This window comes from Peromyscus californicus, unplaced genomic scaffold (assembly GCF_007827085.1).
Source record: "Peromyscus californicus insignis strain IS unplaced genomic scaffold, ASM782708v3 Scaffold_14__1_contigs__length_90479793_seg_2, whole genome shotgun sequence".
NCBI classification, from domain to species: Eukaryota; Metazoa; Chordata; class Mammalia; order Rodentia; family Cricetidae; genus Peromyscus; species Peromyscus californicus.
Window position 1 is genome coordinate 40,898,257 of NW_026294436.1, and position 12,936 is coordinate 40,911,192.

At 48.0% G+C, this 12,936-nt stretch overlaps 2 protein-coding genes across 6 annotated transcripts in view; one reads left to right on the forward strand and one right to left on the reverse strand.

Annotated features, from left to right (window-relative positions):
• Window positions 1-718: 718 nt before the first annotated feature.
• On the reverse strand, window positions 719-10,323 carry LOC128109817 (proline-rich proteoglycan 2-like). Of its 2 annotated transcripts, XR_008217935.1 has the most exons (3): window positions 9,871-10,323; window positions 9,323-9,468; window positions 719-777 (listed from the first exon to the last, which is right to left on the reverse strand). XR_008217935.1 is itself a non-coding variant. In XM_052737247.1 (2 exons), exons 1-2 carry the CDS (start codon window positions 10,321-10,323, stop codon window positions 9,394-9,396), a joined length of 528 nt encoding a protein of 175 aa, XP_052593207.1. In that variant the 3' UTR covers window positions 6,079-9,393. The 2 variants fall into 2 exon arrangements, 1 of the variants encoding a protein (XP_052593207.1); XM_052737247.1 differs by lacking the exon at window positions 719-777 and having other exon boundaries at window positions 6,079-9,468.
• The window catches only part of Acbd6 (acyl-CoA binding domain containing 6), a 149,380-nt gene continuing 146,765 nt past the window's right edge, over window positions 10,322-12,936 (forward strand). For all 4 annotated transcript variants that reach the window (XM_052737243.1, XM_052737244.1, XM_052737245.1 and 1 more), the window contains exon 1: window positions 10,322-10,543. In XM_052737243.1, the coding sequence (XP_052593203.1) occupies window positions 10,322-10,543 (222 nt within the window). The remainder of the gene's footprint in view (window positions 10,544-12,936) is intronic.

Sequence of the window (12,936 nt, forward strand, 5' to 3'; positions counted from 1 at the left end):
ACCCTGATTGGCTGACATTCGTCTAGGAGGGTATCTGTAAAACAGAAATAGGTGTGTGTTAGACTCAGGGACATCTGGCCATCTTATCTAATGGTTGGAATGTTTGGGATGCCAGGTACTTCCCCTTAGATGTAGGCCCTCCTTGGGTGGGGTCAGCTTATGGCTTTTCCTGGGTCTGGGTGTTACCTGCCAGGAAGCCTGTCACAGAAGCTGTGTCTGGGCCTTGAAGCCTGTCATGGCAGCTGTGTGGTCAAGCTGCTTTGGGCCTCCCACAATTCTCTGTTCCCTCAGACACTGAGTCACAGGGTTTAGGGGCCAACCTCTCAGACCAATGAAGCCTGCTCTCCCATTCTGAGGTAGGGCTGAGTCTGCTCTTTCATTTTACTCTGGGGTGGACCGCATGGCAACCTTTGCTGCTTGACAAATTTCCTGCATTCAACATTGCAGATCACAATTCTCCATCACGTTTTTACTTTCATGTTTAATGATTCTCACTGTGTATTATGGGAGTTTCCTTATGCCTTTTCCTTTGGGAAATGTTGTGGGGGCTTTGGTGAAGGATGAAAATGTATAAGTTGGGAGCCTCTTTAAACAAAATAATTATTTGGAAAAAATCCCCACCGCCATGGGACCATGTAGTATGATGACTCTACACACAGGAATCCCCATTGTGCCCTTCTGATTACACCAAGAACAGAAAAGTTAGAGATTACTTACTGGACACACCTGATCCCAAGGATGAAAAGCATACAGTCCAGATCCAGGGCCTGAGGCCATCTATGGCAAGAGTTCAGTTAAAAAGTATAGATAAATCAGAATGATATGGTATAATGGGGAAAGAGTAAGACATCAGTCAGGACCTTCCCTTTTGGGAGCGCATCAGGAGAACAGGTCCATATAGTAAGACTAAGACACAAAGGAACGCAATTAGGAAATAGCTCAGTGCTTTTGCTATATCATTTCCCTTGAAGAATCTCATAAATTGTAGTGGAGTGTCTGGTCCCCAGAGGAGGTCCTTTTCCAAAGTCAGGCATTTGGATAAGGGCCTCCATTCCCTCATGGCCTTGAGGAAAGTTCCTGCTTGGTAAAAGAAGTCATTCTCCTTATCTCTAGCAGGAGAAACTTATGGCCCTTCCACTGATGTGAGAGGGCTCCTAGTGGAGTTACTGAACCTTAGAGAACAATAGGCATTTAGACACTTACTTAGCCTATGGCTTTTGTTTTAGGAAAAATGCTATGATAAAGCTGATGGCCACTTTCATCCCTGAATCATTGAGTCTGCTTTCAACCTTGCCTGTGGATAAACTATTGTTCAATTGTAAGAATAAAAGGTGTAGCCTTTCTTCAGTAAAGTGGTAGCCATCCCAATTCACTCTCAGATTATATTAGTCTTTTCCTTCCCCCTTGCCAACTCCACACCTCCTCTTTGGGACCTGAACCCCGCCACAGCTAGACTCCAGCATTACTCCATTGACATATTTCTTCCAGTTACCACATTTTAAATATATGCATTTGTCCCTGTTATTCCTTTTGAGGAGGGGACTAAGAGTGGAACCACTGAGTCTCCATTCTCAAAGAATGTTTGTTGAATTCAGATCCAAGCCTTTTACCTTCTGTTTCTCATTGTTTGCTCATCTTGTCCAAACTTCTTTTAAAGCTTAATCCTAAATGGTCAATCAATAACCATTCTTGGGGGGCTGGAGAGACGGCTCAGTGGTTAAGAGCATTGGCTGCTCTTCCAGAGGTCCTGAGTTCAATTCCCAATAACCACATGGTGGCTCACAACCATCTATAGTGAGATCTGGTGCGCTCTTCTGGCAAGCAGGCAGACATGCAGGCAGACCACTGTATACATAATCAATATATAAATCTTAAAATAAACCCATTCTTTATAACAAGCCTTATGCTTATTAGTGTTTTTAGTGATAAATGAATAATTAGTGTGTGTATTTTCAACATTTAGGATATACTAGCCATTGTTGATGCAAAAACCATATCCCTCATTATCTTAGTCAGTGTTTTATTGCTGTGAAGAGACACCATGGCAATGGCAACTCTTATAAAGGAAAGCATTGAACTGGGGTTCACTTACTGTTTCAGAGGTTTAGTTCGTTATCATCATGACAGGGAGCATGGCAGCGTGTAGACAGACATGGTGCCAAAGAAGTAGCTGTGAGTTCTACATCTGGATCTGAATCCACAGGCAGAAGGAAGAGAAAACCACTGGGCCTGGGCTTAGGTTTTGAAAACTCAAAACCCACCCCCAGTAACACAGTTCCTCCAACAAGGCCACATCTACTCCAACAGGGACACACCTCCTAGTCCTTCTCAAGTAGTGCCACTCCCTGATGACTAAGCATTCAAATGTATGAGCCTATGAGGTCCATTCTTATTCAGACCACCACACTCATCTTAAAGGGAATAGTTTATTCTTGAATCACTTTGAGTGACTGTGGCCTGGGGAACACAAACTAGGTTACCCCAAATTCCATGTTCCAATGTGGAAGCAGTTGCATAGTTTTACAGAACAAAAGAAGTCATAAATCGAAACAAGCTTAAAATACATTGGTGGGTGCATCAGAAAAGCAGTAAAAATGATATGGGGAAGTTTTCTATAGGCCCAAGAAAATATCTGATGACATTCAAGTTTTGGGTTGGTGGAAGCTGCTACTACTACTACTACAACTAACACACACACACACACACACACACACACACACACACACACGCATGCACTCATGCACACGTGCACACACCCAAACACATACATTTGAGAGGCCACAGTAGCACCATGGTGGACTTCTCCCAGCCCCAGCCTCTACTAGGCCTGAGTTTCAGTTGTTTCAGTTGGTTTCTGTTTCAGTTTCGGTTTCTGATAAGGCAGGTGAAGGAGATATTGCATACCAGGCATGAGTCAGCACTTACAGCCCCAGCCAATCAGAAACATATTAGTGCGGCTGCTGCTTGCTTGGCCAGTCATGTTTAGGATGACCTAATCCCATCATGGCTGTCTACAAAAGGAGCCTTTGAGCTTCTCTGGGGGTCGTTGCATGCAGGAATTCTCTCGTGCTCTTGCTTTGCATATGTGAGTGGTGGTCTATTGTGGGGTGATCTGCGGACCCTAATATCTGGGGGCTTGTCCGGGATAGTCTCCCCCAACCTGAGACCCCTGACACATTGAGTGTTTAAGGAACCCAGCCAGTAAGTAAGGGCTCTCTGCCTTTGTTCATCTCTGTTATATGTGACTTATAAGGCTCAAGTAGTAGGCTTGGGTGAGCCAGGCAGACATGTTAGTGGCACCTGTGCTAGGTGGGTTGAGAGAAGTCTCAGACCTACCAGAGGGGGACAATGTCCCATTGGAAGTTGAGGTGGGACAGAGAAGGTCACTCCTGCCAGACAGAGCTCACTCATAGCAAGAGAGGCCGTCGACCCCTTTGAGCCTTTTGCTGAACCATTATAAGGACTTCCAGACACAGGCCACCAACCTGGGACTTGTTGAGTGGAAAGAAAAACTCTCTATCTTTTGCAGGAACAAATGGCCGAACAAATGTAGGATGGCCTGAGGAAGTGACATTCAATCTTCCCACTATCTACTGTGTGAAGGACATAATCTCTAGGTCATTGAGGTGCCTGGATCAGGTTCCTCATATCACTACCTGGCAAATGTTGTTAGAGAAGCCTCCTAAATAACTAAAACCTTTTCTGGTGCCACCCCAGGTGATAGTTGCAGTAGCCACAGAAAAGAAACTGAAACCAGACAGGGAATCCCAACCCTCGGCCCTTCTTTACCCTGTCTTACCCACCTCAGGAGGACATCTGGAGGAGGACATTTTCTCAACACCACCCCCCTATCAACCTGAGGTGTGTGAGGAGGAGGCCGAGGGAGCCCCAGGAGGGATCAGGAGCCCTCCTCACATGCACACCCATTCCTGGATGGAGGAGCTGCTGGTGGAGGACAATTCAACAGTACTTCCATGTGGATGGCAGGGAGCTTGCTACAACAATGGCTCCAGGAAATTCCCCAAGTCTGGCCGAATACTGGCCCCCTGTGGTAATACAACTGGAGGCCAATGCTATGCCAGTCCACATCAGACAATAACCGATGCCCAGAGACATCAAGCAGGGGATTGCCTCCCACATCAGATGCTTGAGGGACCTGGACATCCTTGTCCCCCACCAGTCTGCCTGGAATACACCCCCTGCTGCCACTCAAAAAAGCCCAACTCCACTGATAATAGGCCTGTCCAGGACCTCAGAGAAGTAAACAAGTATGTAGAGGACATTTATCCCACTGTCCCCAACCCATATACCCTTCTCAGCACCCTGCCACCTGAATGGGTCATCTATACAGTGCTAGACCTCAAGGATGCCTTCTTCAGCTTGCCCTTGGAGTCAGCCAGTCAGCACCTGTTTGCCTTTGAATGGTTGGATCCAGACAACGGGTTCAAAGGACAACTGACCTGGACAAGCTTTCCGCAAGGATTCAAGAATTCTCCCATGATTTTCAATGCAGTCCTCTGTGAGGATTTGGGTGAGTACAGACAGGCCCACCCGAATGTCGGTCTGTTACAGTATGTGGATGGTTTGCTGACTGCCGCAGACTCTCTAGAGGCCTGTGAGACTGCTACTGAGGGATTGCTTAAAACTCTGGGGACTCCAGGGTACAGTGTCTGCGAGGAAAGCTCAACTCTGCCAGACTGACTTAACCTACCTGGGATACATACTCAAGGAGGGGTGGAAGATGGCCGTCAAAGGCAAGAAAAGAGACCATTCTAAGAATCCCCCAGCCCACCAACCATCAGGAGGTGAGAATGTTCTTGAGGTCAGCTGGATTCTGTAGGCTTTGGATACTTGGGTTTGCTGAATTGGCTAGACCATTATATAAAGCAACCCAGTGGGGAGGGACTCTCCTAGAATGGACTGAGCAAATGGTAGGGGCCTTTGACAAAATCAAAACAGTCTTGCTAGAGGCCCTGGCGTTGGCCTTGCCAGATGTCACAAAGCTATTTCACCTATATGTGGATGAAAAGAAAGGGGTAGCCACAGAAGTCACAACCCAAACTGTTGGACCCTGGAAGAGGTCAGTGACCTATTTGTCAAAGAAGCTAAATCTGGTGGCAATGGGATGGCCTCCATGCCTCTGCATAATAGCGGCCACAGCTTGGTGGTCAAGGACTCAGACAAACTGACTCTTGGCCAGGCCCTCATAGTGACCACCACATGCTATGGAAGGGGCCCTCAAATGTCCACCTGATAGACGGCTGATCAACGCCAGGCTGGCTCACTATCAGGCTTTGCTCTTAAATCCCCCTTGAGTCTAAGTTACCTCCAGTATTACTCTCAACCCAGCCACTCTGCTCCCAGACCTGGACCTGGGTGGCCCTGTGCATGACTGCCAGGAATCTTGAGCCACCTACAGGGAACAAGACTTGACCTTGATGACTCACTCTTAAAGGAGGCCAATGTCACCTGGTACACAGATGGCAGGAGCTTCATCAAGGATGGCACCAGGTATGCGGGGGGGTGGGGGGTGGCAGTGACCACAGAAGAGGCAATCATCTGGGCAGAAGCCCTGCCCCCAGGTACCTCGGCCCAACGGGGCTGAACTAATAGGCCTAAGGAAGGCCTTACAGATGGGGCGAGGGAAGAGACTCAGTATACATATAGTTGATATGCCTTTGCCACTGTGCACATCCATGGTGCCATCTACAAGGAAAGGGGTCTCCTGACAGCAGAAGGAAGGACTATCAAGAACAGGCAGGAGATCCTGACTCTTCTGCAAGCCATTTGGTTGCCCTGAAAAGTGGCTGTCATGCACTACCCAGGACATCCAAAAGGAGAGAACCTGGTTTCTAAAGGGAACACGAGGGCAGCTGCAGCTGCAGGAGAAGTGGCCCTTCAGGTGGCAGCTGCCCTGATAGTCAACCTGCCTAAACTAGCAGCCCCAACCTTGCCCCAAAATACTGCCCATACCAAGAAGGAACTTTGGAGGATTCAAACTTGCACCAATGCCTACAAAAAGGACAGATGGTATAGGACTCCTGATGGGTGGATAATCCTCCCCCCCCCCCCCCCCCCCCCCCCCCGTCACACTTTGCCAGCCAATTAGTCTGGCAGATACATCGAAGTACCCACTTGGGGAAGAGGAAAATACAAGACCTGCTTAGAAGGAGCACACCTCAAGGTGTTTGACTTGAGACCAAAAATGGAGGAAGCCATAGCCTCCTGCCCAACATGTCACCTGGTGAAAGTTAAATCAGGCACAGGAGCATCAATGGGGAGCAGAGGAATGTAGCCTGGAGCCAATTGGGAAACTGACTTCACTGAGGTAAAGCCCAGGCTCTGTGGCTACAGGTACCTATTGGTCTTTATAGATACCTTTTCAGGATAGATTGCAGCTTACCCTACCAAGAATGAGACAGCCATTGTTGTGGCCAAGAAATTTCTAGAAGATATCATCCCAGGTATGGACTTCCTGTCTTATTAGGCTCAGACAATGGACCTGCCTTTATCTCTCAGGCAACCCAAAAGATAGTTAAGGTCATGTAGACAAACTGGAAGCTTCATTGTATCTATGGCCTCCAGAGTTCAGGTAAAGTAGAAAGAATAAATCGGATCCTAAAGGAGACCTTAACTAAATTAACCCGAGACTGGCGGTAACTGGGTATCTCTCCTTCCCTTCACTCTTTTTTGGATTTGCAATTCTCCTTACACCCTGAACTTAACCCCATTCGAGATAATGTATGCCAGACCCCCACTCTTATTACCAACCTTAAGGCAGAATTGTTAGCTGAATTTGATGACCAAAGATTTCTTTCATCCCTACAAGTTTTGTTCCAGGTGCAGAAGCAGCTTTGGCTCCTGTGGCAGCATTAGGCTACACCTGGCCTGGCTCCAGAGACTAGCACCTAGCCCTAATCCCTTTGTTTAGCAGATACCCTTTGTTTCTCTTGTCACCCTTGTGTTACTCTTGACACCCTGTGAACCTTGTCTGAGAGTTTCCCAAGGATGCAAAGGCCTATGCAAAACTTGCTTAGGTAAACTTGGAAAATTGTGGTACCTGATGAATCAAGAAATTTGCACATGGCATTGCATTTTCAGGAGCTTTTTTCAGATTGTTTTGAACATATGGAAATCAACTGGCTAAAGTATAAATATGGAGAAAAATAAAAATGCTCTGGGTGAAGGGAAAGGCCTTCAGTCCTTAGAGGGTGGATTCCCCTGCAGCCCTGAAAGACTAGATTTGTTTTTAAGGCGCCTCTGAGTCTTCATTTAGTGGACCCGTATGAACCCAGACACCCAAGCCCCAACAGGCTTGAAATATGTGCTATCAATGAGAAGGCACCTCTGCCTGCTCTTCACAGGTTCCAGCTGGGGGGACTTGGTCATCATCAAAAGACACCTGAAGGAAACCTTGGAGCCTGGCTGGAAGAGACCCTACACTGTCATCCTGGCATTGCCCATGGCTGGATACACCACTCCCACGTAAAAGCCGACCCTGAGGACTATGCCCTGGAGGCCCACCCTCGACTGTGGAGGACCGTGACACATCCACAGGACCCTCTCAGATTAAGAATCCAGAAAGTCATTGAACCAGCTAAGTGATGGGCTCACTCCTATGCTTTTTCAGTTTCCTTGGTTTATGTCTGCTGGGGTTTTCCAATCAGACCCCTACAGGGTGCCCAAACCCCTATCAGCCCTTTAACCTTACCTGGAAGGTCATTGGCACATTGGGGAGGTCTTAAATCAAACCTTCCATTCTACCCACTTAGGGACTTGGTTTCCTGATCTATATATACTTTGACTTGGGGGCCCTCTTAGCAACTTATTATTCTGATTCACAGCTGTGACAACATTTCCACCATTCCTATGTTTGTTCTGGACATGATCTGACTAAGACTCAAAAGAGGACCTGTGGTGGTGGTGGGGGACATGGGGGAGGGGAACACGGGGTAGGAGGGGATGGGAAGATACACTATTTCTGTGCCTCATGGAGTTGCGTGTAGCCAGAAGGTTTCTCTGGCACTGCCTGGCCCTGTGGTAGGACGAATCTTTCCCTCCTGCAGTTCTTGTTCCCAAGTAAACACATAGAGGCTTATATTATTCACAAACTATATGACCTATAGGTCAGGCTTCTTGCTAACTAGCTCTTATATATTAAATCAATCTATTTCTATTAATCTATGCATTGCCACATGGCTTTGTGGCTTACCAGTACTTTTACATCTTGCTTCTCCTGGTGGTGGCTCCCAGACTCCACCTTTCTCTTTCCTGTCTCTCTTGGATTTCCTACCTGCCTCTAAGCTGCCTTGCCATAGGTCAAATCAGCTTATTTATTAACCAATGGGAACAGCATATATTCACAGCCAGAAAGACATCCCCCAGCAGTTGCTTCTTTATAGACTACACCTGGTGGAAGGCCCCAAAGAGCAGGAGGCCTTATCAAAGTAAAAAGGGCAAGTGAACCACCCTGCCAACCTGATGGGCATGTAGCCCAGCACTGATCCAGTTCACTGAGGCTGGTAAAAAGGCCTTGAGTTAGACATCAGGGAAAACCTGGGGTCTAAGGATGTATGACAAAGAGAAAACAGTATGAGAGGATTTAGGGGCATTGTTTACCCTACAACTAGACATCCAGCCCCTACCACCACGAAAGTCCCTGGGTCCTAGTAAGGTGATAGTCCCCATTAGACACTGACCGGACCTTACCCTGGGACCTAGGACAACCAGACCCTGGCCATTGACAGAATCACCCTCACCAGAAAGGCTGCCCCAACAGACCTACCCCCCAATCCAGGACCATTACATCTTTTAAAAGCTAAAACCTGTTGGCTTTTCCTGGATACAAAAACCCCCTCTTAGAAAGAGATTGCAATAATGGGAGATTATACTGACTTCTGGGCCACCCAGTCATGTAGATGGCAACAATCAGGCAAATGGAGGCTCATCTTGCAGTCTGTGACAGGGAATGGTCTCTGCATAGGCCGGCCCCCACCAAATTATGCCTCTCTCTGCATATGAGAGACTCAGAGTCCAACAGGGACAGGGAAATAACACTCAGGATTTCTGTGTCCTTGGTGCAATCAGTCCCCAGGATCACCTATTACCCCGAAGAGGAGATTTTCTATTGGCTAGAACCACCAGAACAGGCCAAATGGGAGGTTTTCACGGCTGTCTTAGTATCCTTCCTCCTAGGCCTTGGCCTGGCCGGGGCTATAGGTACTGGAACATCAGTTCTTGTTCTCCAGGACCAGAACTATAGAGCCTTAAGAGTGGCTATAGATGTTGACACAGCCACTCTAGAAAAAAATCTATCACCCACCTAGAGGAGTCCCTCTCCTTCTTGGCAGAGGCAGTACTCCAGAATAGTTTCACTTTAAGATGACAAGCGTATCAGCCAAGGATGAGAGGAAATGATGTTAAATGAAGATGGGACTTGGGGGCCTGGTGAAGCCTTCTCTCAGAGCCCTGGGGAAAGAGCGGTCAGCAGGTATGGAAAACAAAACATTGAGGGGAGTCATTTGACCTTTTAGACACACAGTGGGGCAGTGAAGCCTCCATCAGTCGTTCACCTGCTATTCAAAACAGAGCCAAGATCTCGAGGAACAGACAACAGAGGGTCTGGGCATGCCTGGGTCGCACGGATTTGGGTGTTTAGAAGGGGGAACCTTTGTCCTCAGCTCCCTGTTTCCCGCGACTCCGCTTCTGCAGCTACACTAGCTCACGGGCCGCCTCCTTCCCCTTCCCCGGGGGCTCATCCGGTTGAGTTCCGGAGTTTGGGACTCCGAATTATCCCCAAACCACGGCGAGCGAACTCCCCCGCAACTGAGGCCAGTTTCTCCAACCCTCACCGCGCCCGTCACAACCCACGGCTCCCTTCGGGGGCGGAGGAGGGCACGGGCTCCCGGGGCACGGGTTCCGGAGCAGGCGGGGCCGCGTAGCCACGGGCGCGTGCTCCGGAGCGCGTCCCGCCGAGCTCGCGCCCTGCGCTCCACCACCTAGCTCCGGTCGCCGCGGCCCGCCGCGCGCCGCCGCCTTCCCTCCACCTCCCCGCCGAGCGGCCTCCAGCCTCCCGCGCCGTTGGAGTGACCTCGGCGAGGCCAGGCGCTCCGTCCGACCGCGGGAAACCGGGGGAGAGCAGCCGGGCGGCTTTGCGGAGGCGGCCGGACGTCCCCCGGGGAAGGCGGAGTGGCAGTCACCTGAGAAAGCCTGACAGCTAGCTGTGTCCCGGTCCTGCCGGGGCTCCGCACCCACACTGGTGGTCCAGGCCCGGGAGTCGGCGTCAACACCAGTGAGGACAGACCCGATCAAGCGAGTGGACATGGCCACCCCGTTCCTACCCGCGGGGGCCACTACGGGCGACAGTGGTGGGGAGCTGAGCTCCGGGGACGACTCCGGTGATATGGAATCCCCCAAGACCCCGGAGTCCGAGGCGTCCGGGAGCCTGGCTGAGCAGTTTGAGAAGGCTGCCGCACACGTCCAAGGCCTGGTTCAGATGGCCAGCAGGGAGCAGCTCTTGTACCTGTATGCCAGGTACAAGCAGGTAAAAGATGGATGGATGAGAGAGGGCACGGGCGTCTTCCTCCAAAAACTTACAGAGGTGTGCGGGGCTCATGGTTGAGTGTAATGAAGTGTGTGTGTGTGTGTGTGTGTGTGTGTGTGTGTGTGTGTGTGTGTGTGTGTGGTGTGTGTTTTGACGCTGGAGAATAGCATCATTCCGGACATGGAAAATCTCTCAGCTATTCTATGAATGATATTTATTTAGCTGGACACTGACAATATTTCTGTTCTCTCATTAGTGACCTTGCATCTGAACCTTTACGAAACGAAGATGATAAAATAAAATTTGTCATTTGTTGCTACAGGGACATGTGATAGAAAATAGGGTAATGTTAACAATAAATTTGAGATTTAAGAGAATATTACTATATATAAAACATGCAATACACTCTTACTGTTGCGATTTTTAGAAACGCTAAATGTAGTTGACAGTTTGTGGGAGTGCTATAAAAATACTATTTTCTAACAGTATATCTATGTGAAACTGAAACTGCTTCATGGGCTTCATCCAAACCAACATATAGTGAGAGATTGGATGCAGAAGTATGACAGTACAGGTATCCCGACAGTAAAGAGATTTTTAAAAATGGCAGAGCCATTTTTTTCTGTTTTGTTTTGTTTTTTTTTAGTGTAGAATGTGGTATTTTTTCCATACAATTTTACTTATATTACCATGTATTAGATTTATTTTCAAATAAATTAATAAACATTTTAAAGATTTATTATTTTTTTCTCGTGTCTGTGTATTCACACGTGTAGGGGCGTGTGTGTGTGTGTGTGTGTGTGTGTGTGTGTGTGTGTGTAGAGGCTGGAGGTTGATGATGAGTTGATATCTTCCTCTACTGCTCTCTGCCATATTCATTGAGGCAGGATATCTCGCTGAACTCATTTGCTGATGTAGCTAGTCTGGGTGCTGGGTGGTCAGTCGGTCTGGCATCTCTAAATCGTATCAACTGCTGGACTCTTCTACAGATACAAAAGGGGACAGACTATACCAACTATAGTGCACAAGGCCAGGCAGCTTCTGCCTACTCCTAGGACTGGATGTCCATGAAAATTATAATAAACTATCTTGCTTAAAAAACAAAGGAGGGGGGCCAGGCTGTGGAGGCTCATGCTTTTAATCCCGGCACTTGGGAGGCAGAGGCCGGTGGATCTCCGGATTCAAGGCCAACCTGGTCTACATAGTGAGTTCCAGGACAGCCATGTCTACATAGAGAACTCTGTTTTTTGGGGAAAAAAACAAAACAGAGGTAAGGGTGCTGGAGAGCTAGCCCGCAGTTAAGAGCATTTGCCTCAGAGATCCCTGTCTCCTAGAATTAGAAATGAGTTGCTATGCCTACTTGGCATTTGATTTGGTTCTGGGCATCTGAACTCTGTCCTTACACTTCCAGGGCAAATGCTTTAACCACTAAGCAATTACCTCCCACATACACCGGCAGTCCAAGATCTAATTTCTTATCTTTTTTTTTTTTTTTTTTTTGAGACAGGTTTTTCGAGACAGGATTTCTTTGTGTAGCCCTGGCTGTCATGGAACTTACTCTGTAGGCCAGACTGGCCTCAAACTCAGAGATCCACCTGCCTCTGCCTCCTGAGTGCTGGGATTAAAGGTATAGTATACCACCTAGCCAAGATCTAATTTCTAATCTATATATATGACAGATAAAAGTTCTTTGGAGACTTTAATTCTAAGAATCAAAAGAAATCACAGGGATCACGTGACCACAAAGTTTGAGAACTCCTGTTTCAAGTTCTGCTTTCATGGCCAGAGAAGCTCACAAACACAGTATGCAAGTTCTAGCTCAGGCAAAGGAAGAGGAGGATGAATCTCTTTTGTTTTTTGACTGTTTAATTTTGATTGTATGTGCGTGTATGTGTGTGGGCACTTGCAAGCCACAGTGTGTATGGAGGTCAGGACAATTTTCAGGTCAGTTTTCTTCCTCCACCATGGGTTCCAGAGATTGAATTCAGGATGTTGAGCCTTCCTGGCAAGTGCTTTTACACAGTGAACCATCTTCCTGGTTGCCTTAACCTCCCTCACCTCTGTAAACATTTCTATATGAGTGGGCATGCCTGGTGCCTGCCAAGGCTGGAAGAGGTCATCAGATCTACTGGAACTGGAGTAACAGACGGGTGAAAGCTGCCATGTGGGTCCTGGGGACTGAACCCAGATCTTTTGCAAGAGTGGCAGGTACTCTTAACCACTGGGCTAGTTCTCCAGCACCTCCGCCCCTTTGTTTTAAAGCAAAATATTTTATTATAATTTTCATATACATCCAGTACAGGAGCTAGGCAGAAGTTGCATGGCCTTGTGTTTGTATAGTCTATCTGTCCCCTTTGTAAAACTAAAGCCCAGATTCTCTGTTAACATGTAAC